The following is a 24,193-nucleotide window of genomic DNA, read 5'->3' as shown; positions in this document are numbered from 1 at the left end:
ACTCATACTGTACACCCTGTGCCCTCCTCCACTGCGTCTCTGCCTTACCCGTGGTCAGCAGGTCAAATTCCACATGTAACCTTTGTCTTTCCCTGTACAGTCCCTCCTCCGGTGCCTCTGCATATTGCCTGTCCACCCTCAGAAGTTCTCTCAACAATCGCTCCCTTTCTTTACTCTCTTGCTTCCCTTTATGTGCCCTTATGGATATCAGTTCCCCTCTGACCACCGCCTTCAACGCCTCCCAGACCACTCCCACCTGAACCTCTCCGTTGTCATTAAGCTCCAAGTACCTTTCGATACACCCCCTCACCCTTAGACATACCCCTCATCCGCCAATAAGCCCATATCCATTCTCCAGAGTGGGTGCTGTTCTTTTTCCTCTCCTACCTCCAGATCTACCCGATGTGGAGCGTGGTCCGAGATGGCTATGGCCGTATACTCCGTCCCTGTCACCTTCGGAATCAGTGCCCTTCCCATGACAAAAAAGTCTATCCGTGAATATACCTTGTGAACATGGGAGAATAAGGAGAACTCCTTACTCCTAGGCCTAATAAATCTCCAGGGGTCTACTCCTCCCATCTGCTCCATGAAGTCCTTAAGCACCTTGGCCGCTGCCGGCCTCCTCCCGGTCCTGGACCTCGACCGGTCCAGCCCTGGATCAAGTACCGTATTGAAGTCTCCCCCCATTACCAACTTTCCCGCCTCCAGGTCCGGAATACGCCCCAACATACGCCTCATGAAGTTTGCATCATCCCAGTTCGGGGCGTATACGTTCACCAGAACCACCGCCTCCCCTTGCAATCTGCCACTCACCATCACGTATCTACCCCCACTGTCCGCCACTATGGTCTTTGCCTCAAACAGTACCCGTTTCCCCACTAAAATAGCCACCCCCCTATGCTTCGCATCTAAACCCGAATGAAACACCTGCCCCACCCATCCTTTACGTAGTCTGACCTGGTCTGTCAGTTTCAGGTGAGTCTCCTGCAACATAACCACATCTGTCTTTAATTTCTTTAGGTGTGCGAGTACCCATGCCCTTTTAATCGGCCCATTCAGCCCTCTCACATTCCACGTGATCAGCCGGGTTGGGGGTTGGGGGGCTCTCTACCCCCCCCCCCCCCTCCCCTTGTCGACTAGCCATCCCCTTTTTTAACCCAGCTCCTCACCCGGTTCCCACGTACCCGTATATCCCACCGACGGTGCCCTCCCGTCTCAACCACCCCGCCCCATAACAGCTCCCCCTTCCCCTTAGCAGCAGCAACCCAGTCACCTCCCCCCCCCCCCCCCTCCCCTCCGCTAGATCCCCCTCTAGCGTAGTTACACCCCCCATGTTACTCCCAGAAGTCAGCGAACTCTGGCTGACCTCGGCTTCCCCCCTTGTCCTCGGCCCCTCACTGTGCGAGGCCCCCTCCTTCCTGCGCCCCTGTTCCCGCCATAATTACCATAGCGCGGGAGCAAAGCCCGCGTTTCCCACTCGGCCCCACCCCTAATGGCGCAGTTCCCTTCTCCTCCCCTTTCCTTCCCACCGGTGCCCACAGTTCCTCATCCTCCGCCCCGCCCCCCCCCCCCCAAACGAGGGGAAGAGAGAAAAGTTACAGAATTGAAAAATTTACAAATTGAAAAAACATCCCCCCCTTCCCCGCCCCACATAATCACCCCACCACTTTATCCCAGAAACTCTTTCTCTCGCCAGACTATTCCAGCTTCTCGTCCACAATGAATCCCACCGCCTCTTCTGCCGTCTCAAAGTAGTGGTGCTTCCCTTGGTGTGTGACCCACAGTCTCGCCAGTTGCAACATTCCAAATTTAATCTTCTTTTTGTGAAGCACCGCCTTAGCCCGATTGAAACTTGCCCTCCTTCTCGCCACCTCCGCACTCCAATCCTGATATACACGGATCACCGCGTTCTCCCACCTACAGTTCCGAGTTTTCTTCGCCCATCTTAGGACCATCTCCCTGTCGTTGTAGCGGTGAAACCTCACCATGATGGCTCGAGGTATTTCTCCAGCCTTTGGTCTTCGCGCCAGAACTCGATAAGCTCCCTCCACCTCTAACGGACCCGTCGGGGCCTCCGATCCCATTAGCGAGTGAAGCATCGTGCTCACATATGCCCCGACGTCCGCCCCCTCTGCGCCTTCGGGAAGACCCAGGACTCTTAAATTCTTCCTCCTCGAATTATTCTCCAGGGCTTCCAACCTCTCCACACACCTTTTATGCTGTGCCTCGTGCGTCTCTGTCTTCACCACCAGGCCCTGTATTTCATCTTCATTTTCAGCGGCCTTTGCCTTCACGATCCGAAGCTCCAGCTCCTGGGTCCTCTGCGCCTCCTTTAGCCCTTCAATCGCCTGTAGCATCGGGGCCAACACCTCTTTCTTCAGCTCTTCCACGCAGCGCCGCAGGAACTCTTGTAGCTCCGGGCCCCATACCAAACAGCCACCTTCCGACGCCATCTTGCTTCGAGCTTCCCTTCCTTGCCGCTGCTCCAAAGGATCCACTGCAATCCGGCCGCTATCCTCTCCTTTTTCCATATATATCCGGGGGGATTCCCTTCTATTTCACCGCAGTGATTTTGGCCGTTAAAAATTGCCGTTGGGGCTCCTATCAAGAGCCCAAAAGTCCGTTCCAACGGGAGCTGCCGAAACGTGCGACTTAGCTGTTCATCGCCGCACCCGGAACTCTCATCTCAGTTTTAAAGGATCGTTTCTTCAGTCTGAGGCTGTGCCCTCGGGTTCTAGTTTCTCCTACTAGTGGAAACATCCTCTCCACGTTCACTCGATCTAGGCCTTTCAGTATTCTGTAAGTTTCAATGAGATCCCCCTCATCATTCTAAATCCCATTGAGTATCATTGTGGTAAAACTGATCTTTGATCTTAGTTCAGGCAGACAGCTTAAATTAAATCTTCCCAACAGAATTTTTTTTTCTTTGATGGGATGTGGGCATCGATGACTAGGCCAACATTTTGTGCACATCCCCAATTGCCCTCGAGAAGGCGATGGTGAGCTGCCTTCTTGAACCGCTGGTGTCCATGTGGTGTACACCCACTGTGCTGTTAAGGAGTTCCAGAATTTTGATCCAGCAACAGTGAAGAAAACGCAATGTAGTTGCCTTAAGAGGCAGTTCAGCAGAGGTTCACTAGATTGATTCCAGAGATGAGGGGTTTGTCTTATGAAGAGAGATTGAGCAGTTTAGGCACATACTCTCTCGAGTTTAGAAGAACGAGAGGAGATCTAATTGATGTATACAAGATGATAAAAGGTATTGACAAAGTAGACATAGAGCAGATGTTTCCTCTTGTGGGGCAATCTACAATGAGAGGTCACAGTCTTACGATAAGGGGTTGTAGATTTAAAACAGAGATGAGGAGAAATTGCTTCTCTCAAAGGGCTGTGAATGTATGGAATTCGCTGCCTCAGAGTGCGGTGGATTCTGGAACATTGAGTAAATTTGAGGAGCTAGACAGATTTTTAATTAGCAATGGGTTGAAGGGTTAGGGAGAACGGGCAGGAAAGTAGAGTTGAGGCTGAGAGACGATTGTATTGAATGGTGGAGCTGGCGGGAGGGGCTGAATTGCCTACTCCCGCTCCTTGTTCTTATGATCTTATATATAAGTCAGGGAGGTGAGAGATTTGAAGGGCACTTGCAGGTGGTGATGCTCCCATGCATCTACAGTCCTCGGCCTGCCGCTGGTTTGGATGGTGTTGTCAAAGGAGCCTTGGTGAATTGCTGCAGTGCATCTTGTAGCTGGTACACACTGCTGCTACTGTACATCAATGGAGGAGGGAGTGAACGTTTAAGGTGGTGAATGGGGCGCCAATCAAGGAGGCTGCTTTGATGTCCGTGTGGAGTTTACACATTCTCCCCGTGTTTGCGTGGGTTTCGCCCCCACAACCCAAAGATGTGCAGGTTAGGTAGATTGGCGACGCTAAATTGTCCCTTAATTGGAAAAAATGAATTGGGTAAGCTAAATTTATAATAAATAAAAAATGAGGCTGCTTTGTTTGGATGGTGTCAAGCCTCTTCAGTGTTTTTGGAGATGGATCACACACTTGGCACTTTCTGTCTGAAGATGATTACAAGCGCTTCAGCTTGTCCTTTTTAACAGATGTGCTGGGCTCCCCCATCCTTGAAGATGGAGATATTTGTGGAGCCTCTTCTCCAGTTAGTTGTTTAATTGTCTATCACCATTTACGACTGATGTGGCAGGATGGCAGAGCTTAAATCAGATCTGTAGGATGTGGGATCACTTAGCTCTGCTTATTATATGCTGCTTACACAGTTGGGCATAAATAGTCCTGTTTTGTAGCTTCACCAGGTCGATGCCTCATTGTAGGTATGCCTGGTGCTGCTCCTGGCATGCCGTCCTACACACTTTATTGAACAAAGGCTGAATTCTTCTGAAAAACTCTACAAATCCTTGGATCTTGCTACTAAAATCAGCAACTAATCTCCTCCTGAGATTCAGAAGAGGAAAATTACATCGGGGAAATTTCAAAATTCATCTTCAGGCTACCATCAGAAATCACTACAAATCTTGAACAAACCCAATTTCCTCAATAGCACTTTGTCAATTTGTACTGGGACTTTCCCCCAAAAAGACGGCTATGACTCTAGCCACCCAACTATAGATAGTACAAAGACTCACTATCAAACCAGTTTTCCATGGTACTGAAACCATCCTCCGAAGGGGATAAGAGGCCAATAACAGAGCACCCAAAGTTCTAGCGAGTGGTGGTACTCACAAAGGAACGGAAGATCTAGAGGTTACGATTTTAAATTTGATGGTATGGGGGACCAAAATCCAATATAGGTCAATGAGGAAAGGTGTAATGGTTAATCAAAACTTCATACAAGATAGGATCTAGGCAGTATGGTTTAAAGATGGAGGACAGAACATAAGAAATAATGACAGTCGTAGCCTATTCAGCCAGATCACTGCTGATCTTTTATCTCAACTCCACCTTCCCACAACTCCATCTTCCCACGCTATCCCAATATCCCTCAATTTAGTATCCCAAAATCCAGTGTTCTCTGTCTTGAATATGCTCAACAGCTGAGCATCCAGAGTTCTCTGGCAAAGATAGAGGGACAAACAGAGAAGCACTGGAATAGTCAAACAATGTGATGATGAGTGTTATAGCAGCAATTGAGCTTCAGTAAGAGTAGAGATGGACAATGTTATGGGAAGTAAACGCAAGTAGTCTTTGCGATAGAGAGGATATAAATTCAGTAGCTGATCTTCGGGTTGAATTTTATGCTGAGGTTGTGAATAGTCTGGTTCAGCCCGTGACTGTAGCTGGGACGAGAGATGCAACCTGCGAAGCAGCTACAGAGTTTGTGCCAGAGGCCAAAGGCTTCAGCCTTCTCAATGGTCAATTGTAGAAAATTTCAGTTCACCTGAGATTTAATATCAAACAAGCACTCTGACAAAGAGAGTGGAAGGGTCAAGAGGGGAGGTGGCAAATTAGAACAGAATCTCAGTGTACAAATGCAAACTGAATGTCTGCAGTTGATGTCAGTGGCATAGTGTAGATAAGGGAGCCATCGATAGACACTTCAGAGTTAACAGCAGAAGGTGGGAAAAGGTGACATTGTTGGATTCTCTCAGGGTAGGCTTGTGAAGTGTGGAACCAAATGGTAATCCCACTGAGATGAACAATTGAAAAAAGTTATTGAAGGAGGAAGGTGTAGTCAAGCAATAAGATGAAGAGGAGAGGGATAATTGACTGTGCTCTAAGTCACATTTGTAATGTTGGTTTGGGTCATTTTGCTGCTGTAGCTGGGACAGAAAGCTGACTGGAGAGATTCCAACATGGAGATGCAGGTTAAGAAAGCCACTGATTCAAGGAGTGACAAGGAATTCAAGATTTGGGTGATTGTATACAAAGGCCTCAATGATTTTTTTTTAAAAGAGCGGTGATGACAGTTTTATGGTGTCAGAGAAAGAACCATTTATAATAAAAATTAGCACAAGAGCCAGGAATGGAAGTTGGGTGGCCAGCTGCTTATTCAGAAAAGGACTAGAGGGAGGGGTTGAGTCCTGTGTTTGGAGAGGGTGTGAGGGCAGATGGGAAAAGGATAGTTGTTCAGCGATTGGGTAAAAGCTCCTCCCTCCCCCAGAAAAATTTGAAGCAAAATATTGAAAATAAGGACTATTTTCCAATTCTTCAATTTATTCCTTTGCACACATTTTGAATTGCTACAACAGAAACTAAATTAGCATAAGCTCTGAAAGAGTGTTTTGAATATTTTTCTAATTGATTTTGTAGAGCTGTGCTTTTAGCAAGCAATTTGTGTTTATATTTCCAGACTTCATAACTTAATTTCTGAATTGTAATAGACCTTTTTATTCATACCATCAGATATGCTTTTATATAAAGCAGCTCAACTTTATAGCAGAGGTTATACAAGTCTAGAAGATGGATAGAAACATGTCAGCAAGATCAACAGGCACCAGATTATCCTGCAATTCTTACACACCTACTTACCAATTATACATAATAACTGCCCCTGTTTTCTCCAGGTCAGCAGAACAGAACCTCATCAAAAATAGCAAGGGCACTGTGATAAGCCTGCAATATAGGGAAGGTGCTGCCAGTAGGTCACAGCATCATCACTGCCCTCAAATTTTATGTTTGCTCAGAGCCAGCCAGCACTGAAACATCAGATACTGCACTGGCTGCATATGCATCAAAAGTGTGACTGATAACACATCGCTCAACACTCGTCTTCTTTCTAACTGAGCAGTATAAAATGCATCTTCAAGTGGTGCATTCCCCAAATTGAAAGGCATCAGATATAAGTGAGCAACGACATGGGCAATGAAAATGGAAAGATCTGGAAGACAATCAATATTTAACACAGGCATGCGATAAACATCAGATGGATAGGCTACATTTTGCAATTTCTGTGACCTAGTACTATTGGTTCGTCCTAAGTAGCAAGGTCTTGGTCTTCTCTTGCACCCATGCCCAAGTTCAGTGTAGTCTGGCTGTGCCACCAAGCATGGAGCACCATTGCCCTCGGCGCAGGCTGCACTTGAGGGACAATCAAGGCATAACACCTTGAATCAATCCATGCACCAACAACCTCATGAGCCAAACATGGGTTTTGCACCCATTGCTACCGCCTCAGACTCCACTGCGGCCCGGACATTCTTTACACATTGTCTCCTTTCACTGTATGTAGTCAGTGCTCAGTTGGGGTTCCGGCTCGATTGGGATTCCGTCATAATCACTTGGTTCCTGACCTCGTTATAGTGTTAAATTTACCCTAATAGCGTTTGTTTTAAAGATTTGCCTCTGTATTTTGTACTTTCTATAGTGCATGGCTCTGGGTTACCTTCTGTACCCCAACAAAAGTATTGTACCAAACGGACATGCACCTGCAGCTGAGGAACGAACCATCAATGCATCCAAGCCACATAACCCCCAATGAAACAAAATTAATTTACCATTTATAGTGATTAGTGCTCTAATATCATCTTCATGGTTCGACAGTCTTCTCATCTCAATAATTTCCCAAGCTTGAGTTTCTGACGACAATGGTATCAGCTTGAAAATAACTGGAAATGGCAAAGTACAGTAATATGAAATAACCTAAACAAGTTTTTAGGTCTATTTTAAAAATGCAACATAGCAAAAACAAAATTGATTTCTGTAGCAAGAATAATTTTGAATTAACATGGATAATTTTCAAGTTAGAATGATAAATAAAAATGCAGCTGATAATTTTTCTTTTTGGATTTTGGTTTAAATTAGACAGGAACACACTTGTGCAACTTTAGTAAAAATCTTACCTACATCCTTCCTGACCACTGCAGCAATGTTATTTTTCGGTAGTTCGATCATTGAGCTCACATCTGTTTAAAAATATATAAAAACAGATATAAGAATTGTGCTAGGCGGCAGATATATCAACCAGTCGCTTGGTCGTACAGAACTCAAAAATTGCTCAACAGAGACATGTTGCCAGTTTTCCGTCTTGCACTCATCGGGACAAACACAAGAATGCCAAATTTCAAACAATCACAACAATCTATACTACAGGAGAAAAGGGTGTTGACTGGTTCACAAGTCAACTCTGACTGGCCATGTGTTGCAATGGAAAATGCAACGGGAACTGTTGGCTGCCCAAACTACCCAGATTACCCAAATACCTAACCTTGGTCCTTTACTATTTCTCATCTGCATGCTGCCCTTCAGTGATACTATCCCAAAATTAACCAAGAGGTATGTGGAACGACACTTAATTCTATCTCACCACCAACTCCTTGAACACTGAACTGTCTCTGCTTGGCTGACATCCAAAATTGGAGTAGAAGTACCCCTCAAATTGAAAACTGGAAGACTAAAGCCATTGTCTTGGTTCTCGCCATAAACTCCATTCCCTGTCCAATGTTTTCATCCCTGATAAATGCCTTAAACTGAGCAAGACCATTTGCAACCTCAATGTAACAACAACAATCTCTCCCTCAACGTCAGCAAAAATAAGGAGCTGGTCATTGACTTCAGGAAGCAAAGTATCGTACACACTCCTGTCAGCGTCAATGGTTCAAGATGGAGATTGTTGACAGCTTCAAATTCCTAGGTGTGCACATCAACAATCAGTCCTCGTCCACCCGTGTCGATGCTACGACCAAGAAAGCACAACAGCTCCTATACTTCCTCAGCACATTAAGGAAATTCAGCATGTACACATTGACTCTTGCTGATTTTTGCCTGTCTGGCTGCATCAGCCTGGTATGGCAACTGGTCGGCCCAAGACTGTAAGAAACTACAGAAAGTCGTGAACACAACCCAGACCATCACACAAACCCATCTCCCAGCCATTGACTCGGTCTACATCTCCCGCTACCTTGGGAAAGCGGGCAGCATAACCCGCTCACCCGGATTATTCTCTCTTCCAACTTCTTTCATCAAGCAGGAGATTCAAAAGGCTGAGAGCACGCACCAATTGGTTCAAAAACAGCTTCTTCCCTGCTGAATGGCTCTCTTATGGACTGAACTGGCTCCTCACACATCTTCTCCACTGAGTAGTACTACACTCCATATGCTCACCCGATGCCTGTGCATTTACGTTGTGTATTTATGTATGCCCTGGGCGGGATTCTCCGAAATGGAGGCAGAGTGTTTGTGCCGTCGTGAATGCCGTTGAGGTTCACGACGCCGCGAAACGGCCCCTATCCCGACCGATTCAGGGCCCGATAATGGGCTAGGAGCGGCGCCGCGTCATTTACACGCGCCAGGCCTTGGCGCCGCGTCAAGGCGGCGCCGCATACATGACGCAGCCGGCGCTGCATAACTGGCGTCACCCACGCATGCGTGGTTGCCGTCCTCTCTGAGTCCGTCCCGCAAGAAGATTATGTCAGACGGATCTTGCAGGGCTGCGGAAGAAAGGAGGTCCTCCTTCAGAGAGGACGGCCCGACGATCGGTGGGCACCGATCGCGGGCCACAACCCATTTGAGGCCCCCCCCGGTGCAGGATCCCCCCTCCTTCCCCACCTCCCCCCCTCCCCCCCCCGGGCAGGCCGCCCCCCCTCCCCCAGCGTTCCCGCGCTGTTCCCGCCGGCAGCGACCAGGTGTGGACGGCACCGGGGGGAACCCGCCGCTTTGGGCTGGCCGATTGGCCCATCCGGGCCTGAGAATAGCAGGGGTGCCGGAGAATCGCCATTTTGGGTGTCTCGGGCGATTCTCCGGCCTGCGCCGCGCGGAACTCGGCGGGGCCGTTCTCGCCGCTTGGGAGAATCGCGGGAGGGCGTCAGACCAGCGTAGTGGGAAAATTTGGCGACCCAGGCAATTCTCCCAACCGGCGCGGGAGCGGAGAATCGCGCCCTCTATATTTTTCCATGTATGGAACGATCTGTCTGGACGCAGAAAAATACTTTTCATTGTACCTGGGTACAAGTAACAATAAATAAAATGCAATCCAATGCAATGTTATGTTTGACTCAAATTCTGCACCAAGACTGCCTACTTAAACCTCTGCAACATCACTCTACTCGGGCCTTCCGTCATCTGCTGCCACATCCCTCCTACACAATTTTGTTAACAGTAGATTTAACTATTCCAATGCTGCCAAGGCCAGTCTCCCATCTTCCACCCCACATAAACATTTGCTCAACCAAAACTCTGCTGCCTGTATACTAACTCATTCCAAATCTGATTCACCCATCCCCTCTTTTTTTTAAAACCCATTTATGGGATGAGAGTTTCACTGGTTATGCCACCATTTGTTGCCCATCCCTAATTGCCCTCGAGAAGGTGATGATGAGCCACCTTCCTGAATTGCTGCAGTCCATATCATGGAATTACAACCACAATGTTGTTCGGAAGGGAGTTCCAGGATTTTGACCCAGCGACAGTGAAGGATTTCCATGTCTGGATGGTAGCTTCTTGATATCATACTTAGTCAAATGCTGTCTTAATGTCATAGGCAGCTACTCTTCAGCACTTCTGTCTAAGCTTAGACCAAGGCTGCAATGAGGTCTGAAACCCTGGGGCAACCCAAATTGAGCAAGTGAGCAGGTTAAGTGTCTGTTGGATAGCACTGTCAAATAAATCTTCCATCGTCCATCACTTTGCTGAGGGAAGCCATTTGATCACATTGGTCAACAAGTAACCATCCTGTCTAATCCCATTTTCCAACTCTTGTCCATAGCCTTGTAGGTTACGGCACCTCACGTGCATGTCCAAGAACTTTTCAAATATGCTACGGTTATCTATGTATTTATATTGATTTCTGTGAAGCAGTACTGAAGCCGCATTGAGCACTGTATAATGATATATGCATGATGTTCAGATTATCTGAATGGCCATAGATTAGGAGAGGGGAATGTGCAACGACACTTGGGTGTCCTCGTACACCAGTTGCTGAAGGTAAGCATGCACGTGCAGCAGAGTACGGGAGCAGGGCTATCTTGCTGCAATTATACAGGGCCTTGGTGAGGCTACACCTGGAATATTATGTGCAGTTTTGGTCGCCTCATCTGAGGAAGGATGTTCTTGCTTTAGAGGGAGTGCAGAAAAGGTTTAGCAGACTGATTGCTGAGATGGCAGAACTGATGTAAGAGGAGAGATGGATCAGGGTTCAGAAGAATGAGGGAGGATCTCATAGAAACCTTTAAATACTAACAGGACTAGACAGGGTAGATGCAAGAAGGATGTTCTCAGTGGTGGCGGTGTCCAGAACCAGGGGTCACAGACTGAGAATAAGGGATAGATCATTTAGGACAGGCATGAGGAGAAATTTCTTCACCCAGAGAATGGTCAACCTATGGCATTCCCTACCACAGAAAATAGTTGAGGCTAAAACATCGCAAGTTTCAAGAAGCAGTTAAAGCACTTGGGGTGAAGAGGATCAAAGGACATGGCAACACATGGGGAACCAGGCTATTGAATTAGATGATCAGCTATGATCATAATGAATGGCAGAGCGGGCTGGAAAGGTTGAATGGCCTTCTCATGCTCCTATTTTCTATGTTTCTGTGATAACTGTTCGCCATTCCTGACTGGATAGGGCAGGACTGCATAGCTTTGATCTTTCCCATTGTTTGTAGGATCGCTTTGCCTGGTCTATTTCATGCTGTTTCCATTGTTCAGTATGTAAGCAGCTCATTGTTGTAGCTTCATTGGGTAGGCAACTTATTTTAGGTATGGCTGCTGCTGCTCCTGGCAAGCTTTTCTGCACTCCTCATTAAACCAAGATTGATCCCCTGGCTTGGTGATAATGGTTTGGCATACCCTTCACTCTATCATGAGTTCACACGTTGTGATTGATACAATTCTTCTGGTGCTGATGGCACACATCATTTCATGGATTTTGAGCTGCTAGATCTGTTCTGAATCTACCATATTTCACATGGTGTTAATGCCACACATCACGATGGAGCATGTCTTTAGTGTCAAGATGGGACTCACCGCCACAAAGATCATGCCATGTTCATTCCTACTATTGGGGGGCACAGCAGCACAGTGGTTAGCACAGTTGCTTCACAGCTCCAGGGTTCCTGGTTCGATTCCTGGCTTGGGTCACTCTCTGTGCGGAGTCCGCACGTTCTCCCCGTGTCTGCGTGGGTTTCCTCCTGGTGCTCCGGTTTCCTCCCATAGTCCAAAGGTGTGCAGGTTCGGTGGATTGGCCATACTAAATTGTCCTTAGTGTCCAAAAAGGTTAGGAGGGGTTGTTGGGTAACGGGGATGGGGTTGAGGTGTGGGCTTAGGTAGGGTGCTCTTTCCAGGGGCTGGTAAGGACCCGATGGGCCGAATGGCCTCCTTCTGCACTGTAAATCCTATGATTACTGGCAAGGAGAGATACATCTGAAACAGGTAGATTGGCACGGGTGAAGTAGGATTTTTCCTCTTGTTGGTTCTCACCACCTGCCACTGACAAATGTGCACTCAATGACTCGGTCAATAGTGGTGCTACAAAGCCACACTTTGTAATGGATACTGAAGCAGCACATCCATTCAATACCCTTGTTACCCTCAGTACTACTTCCAGTGGCGTTCAATATGGAGAAGTGCTGATTCACCAGGTGGGGGAAGGCAGCAGGTGGCAATGTGCAGAGTTCCTTGCCCTGTATTTGCTAACCTTCACTGGCATCACTTCAGTATTCAAGTTCTCAATCTTGTTCACATTCCCTCTATGGCCCCACCCTTCCTGATCTGTGTAGCCTTCGCCAACTGTATAAGCCATTGAAATTTCTGGCCTCCTGCGCATCACTGATTTCAATCACTCTGCAACTGGCAGCTGTGCTTTCAGCTGCCGTGGCCCCAAAGCTCTGGATTCCCTCCCTAAATCTCTCTCTTCCTTTCCCTTCATTTAACATGCTCTTAAAAATATACCCCCTTTGATCAAGCTTTTGCTCATTTTTCTTGATTTCTCCTGCAGTCCTGAGTGAGAAAAGATTTCAAAAATGTTTTTATTGATATCATTCTTGTTAAATAGCTTCCAACATTTCTGAAATGTTCTATATAAATGTAAATCGTTAATGATACAACAAAAGGTTAGTTTGGTTTTATAAATCAATTTCCCCGTGCAGAATTGGTGCGAAGAACAATCTCATCAATCCAGTTTCTTGAAAGATTATCTTCGAAAGCAACATATTTGCCATCAAAAGTGAAACACAAGGGAATTTCTGAACAGCATTTTGAAATAATACCTGCATCTTTAAAGCAAGTTGTTTTACAGAGCAATTCTGCTTGACAGTTCCAAGTGCATACTTTATCTCCTCCAGACAGCCACACATCAAGTCTTTCAATAATCATCAGACACTGCCAAAATAAGCCAAACAATAAAGTTACAAACATGATGAATTTTAGCACTTTAGTCTACCGTGGATATATCCATATACAACTTTTACAAACATTATTCTTTCAGGGGATGTGGGCTTTGCTGGCTAGGCCAGCATTTATTGCCCATCCTCAACTGTCCTGGAGAAAGTGGTGGTGAGCTGCCTTCTTGAACCATTGTAGCCCATGTAGTGTAGGCACACCAAGAGTGCTGTTATGAAGGTGGTTCTAGGATTTTGACCCAATGACAGAGAAAGAACCACAATTTAGTTCCACAGCAAGACAAACTGTGACTTGGGAGGGAAACCTGCAGGTGGTGGTGTTCCCATGCATCTGCTGCCCTTGCCCTTCTCGGTGGGAGAGGATACAGGTTTGGAAGGTGCTGTCGAAGGTGCCTTGGTGAGTTGCCGTAGTTTATCTAATACATGGTAGGAAGGGTCCTTTCTGCTCCTTCTCGTTTATTACAGCACAGGAGGCCATTCGGCCCATCGTGTTCATGCCAGCCCGAGGACACCCACGTATGCTTTCTAATCCCAGCTTCCTGCACCTGGCCCATTGCCCTGCAGCTTAGAGCACTTAAATTCCGATCCAGGTACTTTTTAAAAGAGTTTAGGGTCTCTGCCTCCACCACTAACTAGGGCAGCAAATTACAGACTTGCACTATTCTGTGTTAAAAAATTCTTCCTCATGTCCCCTCTACATATTCTGCCACCTACCTTGAATCTATGTCCCCTGGTTCTAGAATTCTCCACCAAGAGAAACAATTTTATCCTGTACACCCTTTCTCTTCCCTGCAGAATTTTGTACACCTCAATTAAGTCACCTCTCAACCTTCTTTGTTCCAAGAAAAATAACCCCAATTTATCCAATCTCTCCTCGTAGCTACACTTTTCTAGCCCTGGAAACGGTAATCATGGGTGATTTAAACATGCATTTTGACCGGATTAATCAAATTTGCAAGGGAGCCTCAAAGGAGATTTCATAGAGTGCATGAGGGATTGTTTCTTAGAGCAATATGTTATGGAGCCTTTTCCTTCTTCTGGCTTGTAACTGTTATCTGCAGGGAGAGATCTGTTAAATTTGAAAAAAAAATAACATTGAAAAAATAATGTAATTAAAACTTATCAATAAACTAGGTAGAGGAGTAACTAAACCCGAGGGCAGAGATTAGTATTTAGCATTTAATATTACAGTAAAAATCTAGTGTCAGGGCCATAGTTAATTGTAACTCAATTTAACAATAATTCATGTATTATTTTAAATTAACTAAAATTCATGTATTATTTTAAATTAACTAACTAGAGCTTAAATGTCATTCAGCAGCGTGCAGTGCTCCAACTGCGAGATGTGGTAGATCTGTGACACTTCCAGCATTCCAGTCGACTACATCTGCAGCAAGTGTAACCAATGGCAGCTCCTCACAGACCGCATGGTTCGGTTGGTGCAGCAGTTGGATGCACTTAGGAGCATGCAGGTGGCGGAAAGCGTCATAGATAGGAGTTATAGAGACGTAGTCACACCCAAGGTGCAGGCATACAGATGGGTGACCACTAGAAAGGCCAGACAGTCAGCGCAGGAATCCCCTGTGGTGTCCCTCTCTCTTACAGGTATACCGTTTTGGATGCTGTTGGGGGGGGGGGGGTAGCCTTTCAGGGGAAAACAACAGCAGCCAGAATAGTGGTGCCGCAACTGGCTCTGTTGCTCAGCAGGGGAGGGCAAAGTGCAGGAGAGCGATAGTTATAGGGGCACAGATAGGCACTTCTGTGAACGTGAAAGACTCCAGGATGGTATGTTGCCTCCCTGGTGCCAGGGTCAAGGATGTCTCTGAACGAACACAGGATATCCTGAAGGGGGAAGGTGAACAGCCAGAGGTCATAGTACACTTAGGTACTAACGACATAGGCAGGAAGAGTGATGAGGTCCTGCAGAAGGAGAAGGACCTCTAGGGTTGTAATCTCAGGATTACTCCCTATGCCACGTACCAATGAGGCTAGAAATAGGAGGATAGTGCAGCTAAACACGTGGTTAAACTGGTGGTGTAGGAGGGAGGGTTTCAGATTTTTGGACCATTGGGATCTCTTCTGGGTAACATCTGAACTGGAGGGGCACTGATATCCTGGCTGGGTGGTTTGCTAAATTCACTCGGGAGAATTTAAACTAGTATGGCAGGTGGGTGGCAACCAGAATGTGAGCTTAGAAGGTGTATTAACTGAAGGAGAAATAGAGAACCAAAATAAAAGAACAATATCACCCTGAGGCAGGGCAAAAAAAGGTGACAAGTGTGAAAAGGGAGGTGGTCAATGCAGGATTGAGGGTGTTGTACCTAAATGCACACAGTATACGGAACAATGTCAATGAGATTGTTGCGCAGATTGAAATTGGCCGGTACAATGTTGTGGGCATCACAGAGACGTGGCTGCAAGGGGATCAGGGCTGGGATCTAAATATCCAAGGATATGTGTCTATCGAAAGGACGTGCAGATGGGCAAAGGGGGCAGGGATGCATTGTTAGTAAGGAATGAAGTTAAATCTATAGCAAGGAGCAATATAGGATCAGAAGGCATAGAATCTCTGTGGGTAGAGTTGAGGAATCGCAAAGGTAAAAAGACCCTGATGGGAGTTATGTACAGGCTCCCTAGCAGTAGTAAGGAGGTGGGGCAGAAAATAAATCAGGAGATAGAAAAAGCATGTAAAAAAGGCAATATTACAAGAATCATGGGGGACTTCAATATGCAGGTGGACTGGGAAAATCAGGTTGGTAATGGATCCCAAGAAAAGGAATTTGTGGAATGTCAAAGAGATGGTTTTTTGGAGCAGCTTGTGACAGAGCCTACTAGGAAACAGGCAATTCTGGATTTGGTGTGTAATGAGGCAGACTTGATTAGGGAACTTAAGGTGAAGGAACCCTTAGGGAGCAGTGACCACAATATGATCGAATTTACCCTGCAGTTTGAGAGGGAGAAGCTGCAATCAGATGGAACGGTATTACAATGAAATAAGGGTAACAACAAAGACACGAGGGAGGAGCTGGCCAGAATTGATTGGAAAAGGAGCCTAGCAGGGAAGACAGTGGAACAGAAATGGCAGGAGTTTTTGGAGGTTATTCGGGAGGCACAACAGAAATTCATCCCAAGGAGGAAGAAACATGCTAAGGGGAGGACAAGGCATCCATGGCTGACGAGGGAAGTCAAGGACAGCATAAAAGCTAAAGAAAAAGCATACAAAATGGCAAGGATTAGTGGGAAGCCAGAGGATTGGGAAGCCTTTAAAAGCGAGCAGAGGACAACTAAAAAAGCAATAAGGGGGGAGAAGATGAAGTAGGAGTACAAGCTAGCTAGTAATATAAAAGGAAGATAGGAAGAGGTTTTTTAAATATATAAAAGGTAAGAGGCAAAAATAGACATTGGACCACTGGAAAATATGGCTGGAGAAGTAATAATAGGAAACAAAGAAATGCCAGATGAACTGAATAGTTACTTTGCATTAGTCTTCATGGTGGAAGACACCAGTGGCACGCCAGAGCTCCAGGAGAACCAGGGGGCAGAGGTGAGTGCAGTGACCATTACTAAGGAGAAGGTTCTGGGGAAACGGAATGGTCTGAAGGTGGATAAATCACCTGGACTGGATGGACTACACCCCAGGATTCTAAGTGATAGCTGAGGAAATTGTGGAGGCATTGGTGATGATCTTTCAGGAACCTTTCAGGCAGCACGGTAGCACAAGTGGCTAGCACTGTGGCTTCACAGCGCCAGGGTCCCAGGTTCGATTCCCTGCTGGGTCACTGTCTGTGCTGAGTCTGCAGTTTCTCCCCGTGTCTGCATGGGTTTCCTCCGGGTGCTCCGGTTTCCTCCCACAGTCCAAAGACGTGCAGGTTAGGTGGATTGGCTATGCTAAATTGCCCAAAGATTAGATGGGGTTATTGGGTTACAGGGACAGGGTGGAAGTGAGGGCTTAAGTGGGTCGGTGCAGACTCGATGGGCCAAATGGCCTCCTTCTGCACTGTATGTTCTATGTCATCACTGGAGGCAGGAAGGATCCCAGAGGACTGGAAAGTGGCTAATGTAACACCGCTGTCAGAAGATGGGAAATTTTAGGCCGGTTAGTCTGACTTCGGTCATTGGTAAGATTTTAGAGTCCATTATTAAAGATGAGAACGCGGAGTACTTGGAAGTGCATGGTAAAATGGGACTGAGTCAGCACGGCTTTGTCAAAGGGAGGTCATGTCTGACAAATCTGTTAAGAGTCTTTGAGGAAGTAACAAGGAAGTTAGACAAAGGAGAACCAGTGGACGTGATTTATTTAGATTTCCAGAAGACCTTTGATAAGGTGCCGATAGGAGATTGTTAAATAAGAGCCCATGGTGTTCAGGGTAAGATCCTAGCATGGATACAGGATTGGCTGACTGGCAGGAGGCAGAGAGTGGAGATAACGGGGTCTTTTTCAGGATGGCAGCTGGGGACTAGTGGTGTACCTCAGGGGTGGGTGCTGGGACCATAGCCTTTCACAATATACATTAAGACGAGGAAGGAATGGTAAGGTGAGGGAGCCTTGGATGACAAGAAAAATGGAGCTTCTAGTCAAGGGGAAGATTGAGGAAGCAAGGATCTGACTCGGCTCTAGAGGGTTACAAGGTAGCCAGGAAGGAACTCAAAAATGGACTGAGAGCTAGAAGGGGGCATGAAAAAGCCCTGATGGGAAGGATTAGGGAAAACCCCAAGGCGTTCTACATTTGTGAGAAATAGGAGGATGATCAGAGTGAGAGTAGGGCCGATCAGGGATAGTGGAGGGAACTTGTGCCTAGGATCTGAGGAGATGGGGGAGGCCCTAAATGAATATTTTACTTCAGTATTCACTAGAGAGTGGGACCTTGTTGCTCATGAGAACAGTGTGAACCAGGTTAATAGACTCAAACAGGTTGATATTAAGGAGGAGGATGTGCTGGAAATTTTGAAAAGCATCAGGATAGATAAGTCTCCTGGGCCTGACGGGATCTACCCAAGGTTACTACGGGAAGCGAGGAAGGAGATTGCTGCGCCATTGGCGATGATCTTTGCGTCCTCACTCTCCAGTGGAGTAGTACCGGATGATTGGAGGGAGACGAATGTTGTTCCACTGTTCAAGGAAGGTAATAGGGAATTCCCTGGGAATTACAGACTCATCAGTCTTATGTCTGTAGTGAGAAAAATATTGGAAAGGATTCTGAGAGATAGGATTTATGATTATTTAGAAGGACATAGTTTGATTAAGGATAGTCAGTGTGGCTTTGTGAGGGGCAGGTCATGCCTCACAAGCCTCATTGAATTCTTTGAGGATGTGACGAGACACATTGATGAAGGTTGGGCAGTGAATGTGGTGTATATGGATTTCAGTAAGGCATTTGATAAGGTTCCCCATGGTAGGCGCATTCAGAAAGTTAGAGGGCAAGGGATACAGGGAAATTTGGCTGTCTGGATACAGAATTGGCTGGCCGAAATAAGTCAGCGAGTGGTAGTGGGTGCAAAGTATTCCGCCTGGAGGTCGGTGACCAGTGGTGTCCCGCAAGGATCTGGGGCGAAATTCTCCCCCAACGGCGCGATGTCCGCCGACTGGCGCCCAAGACGGCGCCAATCAGACGGGCATCGCGCCGGCCCAAAGGTGCGGAATGCTCCGCATCTTTGGCGGCCTAGCCCCAACATTGAGGGGCTAGGCCGACGCCGGAGGGACTTCCGCCCCGCCAGCTGCCGGAAATGGATTTGTTGCCCCACCAGCTGGCGCGGAAATGCGGCGCATGCGCGGGAGCGTCAGCGGCCGCTGACAGTTTCCTGGCGCATGCGCGGGAGCGTCAGCGGCCGCTGACAGTTTCCTGGCGCATGCGCGGGAGCGTCAGCGGCCGCTGAAAGTTTCCCGCGCATGCGCAGTGGGGAGAGTCTCTTCCGCCTCCGCCATGGTGGAGGCCGTGGCGGAGGCGGAAGGGAAAGAGTGCCCCCACGGCACAGGCCCGCCCGCGGATCGGTGGGCCCCGATCGCGGGCCAGGCCACCATGGGGGCACCCCCCGGGGTCAGATCGCCCCGCGCCCCCCCCAGGACCCCGGAGCCCGCCCACGCCGCCTGGACCCGCCGGTAAATACCAGGTTTGATTTAAGTCGGCGGGACAGGCAATTTCTGCCAACCGGCGCGGCCCGATTCCCGCCCCCGCCCAATCTCCGGTACCGGAGGCTTCGGCGGGGGCGGGATTCACGGCAGCCAACGGCCATTCTCCGACCCGGCGGGGGGTCGGAGAATGACGCCCCTGTTCAGGGACCTCTGCTCATTGTGGTTTTTATAAATGACTTGGATGAGGAAGTGGAAGGGTGGGTTTGCAGATGGGGGAGTTGTAGATAGTGTTGAGGGTTGTTGCAGGTTACAACAGGACATTGACAGGATGCAGAGTTAGCCTGAGAAGTGGCAGATGGAGTTCAACCTTGATAAATGTGAACTAATTCATTTTGGAAAGTCGAATTTGAATGCTGAATACAGGGTTAAAGGCAGGATTCTTGGCAGTGTGGAGGAACAGAGGGGTCTTGGGGTCCACGTACATAGATCCCTCAAAGTTGCCACCCAGGTTGATAGGGTTGTTAAGAAGGCGTATGGTGTGTTGGCTTTCATTAACTGGAGGATTGAGTTTAAGAGCCGCGAGGTTTTGCTGCAGCTTTATAAAACCCTAGTTAGCCCACACTTGGAATATTGTGTCCAGTTCTGGTCGCCTCATTATAGGAAGGATGTGGATGCTTTGGAGAGGATACAGAGGAGATTTACCAGGACGCTGCCTGGACTGGAGGGCATGTCTTATGAAGAAAGGTTGAGGGAGCTAGGGCTTTTCTCAGTAGAGCGAAGACGGCAGAGAGGTGACTTGATAGAGGTGTACAAGGTGATGAGAGGCATGGATAGAGTGGATAGCCAGAGATTTTTCCCCAGGGTGGAAATGGCTGTCACGAGGGGACTTAATTTTAAGGTGATTGGAGGAAGGTATCGGGGAGATGTCAGAGGTAAGTTCTTTACACAGAGAGTGGTGGGTGTGTGGAATGCACTGCCAGCAGAGGTGGTGGAGTCAGTCATTAGGGACATTTAAGCGACTCTTAAACAGGCACATGGACAGCAGTAAATTGAAGGCGTGTAGGTTAGGTTGATCTTAGATTAGGATAAATGGTCAGCACAACATCATGGGCTGAAGGGCCTGTACTGTTCCAAGTTCTATGTTCTAATGATCTGGAGAAAGGAACTGAAGGCGCAGTTGCCACGTTTGCAGATGATACAAAGATCTGTAGAAGGGCAGGTAGTATTGAGGAAGCAGGCAGGCTTCAGAAGGACTTGGACAGGCTAGGAGAGTGGGCAACGAAGTGGCAGATGGAATACAATGTGGAAAAGTGTGAGGTTATGCAGTTTGGAAGATGAAATGGAGGCATAGACTATTTTCTAAATGGGAAGATGCTCAGTAAATCAGAAGCAGAGGGACTTGGGAGTCCTTGTTCACGATTCTCTTAAGGTTAATGTGCAGGTTCAGTCGGCAGTTAAGAAGGCAAATGCAATGTTAGCATTCATGTCAAAAGGGCTAGAATACAAGGCCAGGGATGTACTTCTCAGACTATACAAGGCTCTGGTCAGACCCCATTTGGAGTATTGACAGAAGTTTTGGACCCCGTATCTAAGGAAGGATGTGCTGGCATTGGAAAGGGTCCAGAGGAGGTTCACAAGAATGATCCCTGGAATGAAGAGCTTATCGTAAGAGGAACGGTTGAGGACTCTGGGTCTGTACTTGTTGGAGTTTAGAAGGATGAGGGGGGGGGATCTTATTGAAACTTACAGGATACTGCTTGGGCTGGATAGAGTAGATGTGGAGAGAATGTTTCCACTTGTAGGAAAAACTAGAAGCAGAGGACACAATCTCAGACTAAAGGAACGATCCTTTAAAACAGAGATGAGGAGGAATTTCTTCAGCCAGAGGGTGGTGAATCTGCGGAACTCTTTGCCGCAGAAGGCTGTGGACGCCAAATCACTGAGTGTCTTTAAAACAGAGATAGATAGGTTTTTGATCAATAAGGGGATACGAGGTTATAGGGATAAGGCAGGGGATAAGAAAAATATCAGCCATGATTGATTGGTGGGGCAGACTCGATGGGCCAAGTGGCCTATTTCTGCACCTCTGTCTTATGGTCATTAAGGATCCTCCTGGAAGGAGTGATCACAGCATGCTAGAAATTCAAATTCAGATTGAGCGAGAGAGGACAGATGGTAATTTTTGAGATTTTGAGAGAAAATTTGAGATCACTGCAAACCAGGGTCAGTAAACCAGAAATATATTAGCAGGAACTGCTGTTAACACTAAGCAGGTCAGGCATCACCAGTGGAGAGAAGAATGTGACATTTAGTGTTTTAGACTCTACGCCCTTTTGTTAAAAAAGGAGAAAGAAAAAATTAAGCTTGCAACCCTTGACAATTGAAAAGAAAAAGGGACTTCTCTTAAAGCGTAGGATGAGGCAAAGGGCAAAATGAATTTGAGCACCAGAACAACTTTGAAATAAAGTGAATCAGTCCTGAAGAGAAATGTTAAGAGCATGGAAGTGGCAGCTCATCCTTTTGAGTATTATCTCTTGGAGCACTGTCAGTAGTGATCGGGATAACACTGAATTGCATAGGGATCTGTAATCATAGATAACAACAGGTGGGATAGAATTTACTGGAGTACAGTTTGGGTAGGGTGCTCTTTCCAAGAGCCGGTGCAGACTCAAAGGGCCGAATGGCCTCCTTCTGCACTGTAAATTCAATGATAATCTATGATTAATCTAGGACAAAGGTTCGGCACAACATCATGGGCCGAAGGGCCTGTTCTGTGCTGTATTTTCTATGTTCTATGTTCTATGTTCAGAGGGTCGATGCAGACTTGATGGGCCAAATGGCGTCCTTCTACATTGTAGCGATTCTATGAAATTCAACTGGAATCCCTGTGGAATAAGTCACAAAGAGTGGGAAGGTATAACAATAATAATCTTTAATGTCTCAAGTACACTGCAATGAAGTTACTGTGAAAAGCCCCTAGTCGCCACATTCCGCCACCTGTTCGGGCACAAAGAGGGAGAATTCAGAATGTCCAAATTACCTAACAGCACGTCTTTTGGGACTTGTGGGAGGAAACCAGAGCACCCAGAGGAAACCCATGCAGACACAGGGAGAACGTGCAGACTCCCACAGGCAGTGACCCATGCCGGGAATCGAACCTGGGACCTTGGAGCTGTGAAACAACAGTGCTACCCACGGTGCTACCATGTATGGAGCATAGGCCTGAAAGAGTTCAGAGGCGGAGCAGCAGAGTGGTCAGAGAGAATAAAAATGCAAGGCCTTGTGAGTAGGCCTCAGTTGGAGAGCTCAGATATGAGGAGCACAGATCTGACGGAATTCAAGGGCAAAGCAGCAAGGTGGAGGCAACACACCAGGGAGAGAGGTCAAGAATATTAAAAGTGAAACACAAGGGAAGTCGCTGATTGGTCAATTGTTGGTGAGCTTTTGTTCAAAACATGTCTTTCATAAGTATTAAGTTTATTTCTGTTAAATTTAAGTCTAATAAAGAGGCACGGCTGGATGCCACAGTCCCATGAAACGTATATCTTGTACCATGTGGGAACTCCAGGACACTTCTTGCAGAGGTGGAAGGTGAGGAATGCAATAGCAATAGAGAGATTCAATAGTTAGAGGACAAACAGAGAAACAATTTTTGCAGCTGCAGACATGACTCCGGGATAAAACATTGCCTTCTCTGAGCCACGGTCAAAACTGTCACTGAGCACCTGTCAAACATTGATGGATGAGGGTGAACAGCCAACGGCAATGGTCCAAATTGCTACCAATGACATAGGCAGAAATAGGGATGAGGTCCTGCAGGCAGATTTCAGTGAGCAAGGGAAGAAATTTTAAAAGGACCTCAAGGTTAGTCATTTCTAGATTTTCTGGTGCCAGGTGCTGAAGTATACATAAATAGGAGGATAATACATTGAATGTATCCCCGACGAGATGGTACAACAGGGAAAACTTTGGACTCTTGGGGCATTGGTACTAGTTTTGAGGGACCTGCACAAGCCAGACTGGTTACACTTCAAAACAGCCAGGACCAATGTCTCGACGGGGAGGTATGCTAGTGCTGTTGGGGAGAGTTTAAAATAGCTTGGCAGGAGAATAGGTACCTGAGCAAAGATTCAGAAGGGAGAGAAACAAAGCTAGAAATGAAAAGTAGAGATTTAGTTAGCGAGTACGGAAGATCAAGAACCGAAGGGTGGAAAATAGACAAATGGAGTTGAGTGATTGGTGGTATGTACTTCAATGGAAGGAGTCTAATGAAGACAGATGAGTGGAGAGCACAGATAAACACTTGGAAGTATGACATCCCATAGCTATTACTAAAATGTGATTTAAACAGCAGGAATGACAGCTCAATGTTCCTGGTTACAGGATTTTCAGATGGATAAAGGGGGAGGGGAACAGGTGGGATGGGTAAAAATACTTGTAAGAAACAGCTGCGAGGAGGGATGCAGCTGAATTGCAAAAAAGGCAGTAATAGTAGGGGATTTCAACTATCTGAATATTAACTGGAACAAATTCAGTGTAAAAGATATTGAAGGCAACAGAATTATTAACATATACTCAAAGGAATTTGTTTTGCAGGTTGGTAGCAAATCCAACAAAAGAAGGGGCTATTCTAGTCTTAGTTTTAGGGAATGAATTGGAGATGGAAGGGGGATATGCAGAAGATCATTTTAGTTACATTTTGTGTTGTTATGGAAAGGGATAAGGTTAACCTAAGAGTAAAAGTTGTAAACTGGTGATAGGCCAATTCCACAAAGTCGAGATGTAACAAGGCAAAAGTGGACATGAAACAGCCATCTAACTACACAGAAGT

At 46.8% G+C, this 24,193-nt stretch overlaps 1 protein-coding gene across 5 annotated transcripts in view; it reads right to left on the bottom strand.

The window, feature by feature from the left end:
• The window catches only part of wdr41 (WD repeat domain 41), a 107,058-nt gene that overhangs the window by 31,181 nt on the left and 51,684 nt on the right, over positions 1 to 24,193 (bottom strand). For all 5 annotated transcript variants that reach the window (XM_072516018.1, XM_072516013.1, XM_072516014.1 and 2 more), the window contains 3 exons: positions 13,161 to 13,272; positions 7,800 to 7,862; positions 7,455 to 7,565 (listed from right to left, as the gene is read on the bottom strand). In XM_072516018.1, coding sequence (XP_072372119.1) covers positions 7,455 to 7,565; positions 7,800 to 7,862; positions 13,161 to 13,272 — 286 coding nt within the window. The remainder of the gene's footprint in view (positions 1 to 7,454; positions 7,566 to 7,799; positions 7,863 to 13,160; positions 13,273 to 24,193) is intronic.

Source organism: Scyliorhinus torazame, chromosome 9 (genome assembly GCF_047496885.1).
Source record: "Scyliorhinus torazame isolate Kashiwa2021f chromosome 9, sScyTor2.1, whole genome shotgun sequence".
Lineage (NCBI taxonomy): Eukaryota > Metazoa > Chordata > Chondrichthyes > Carcharhiniformes > Scyliorhinidae > Scyliorhinus > Scyliorhinus torazame.
Note: the sequence above shows the minus strand (reverse complement) of the source record. Positions and strands in the feature narration are given on the sequence as shown.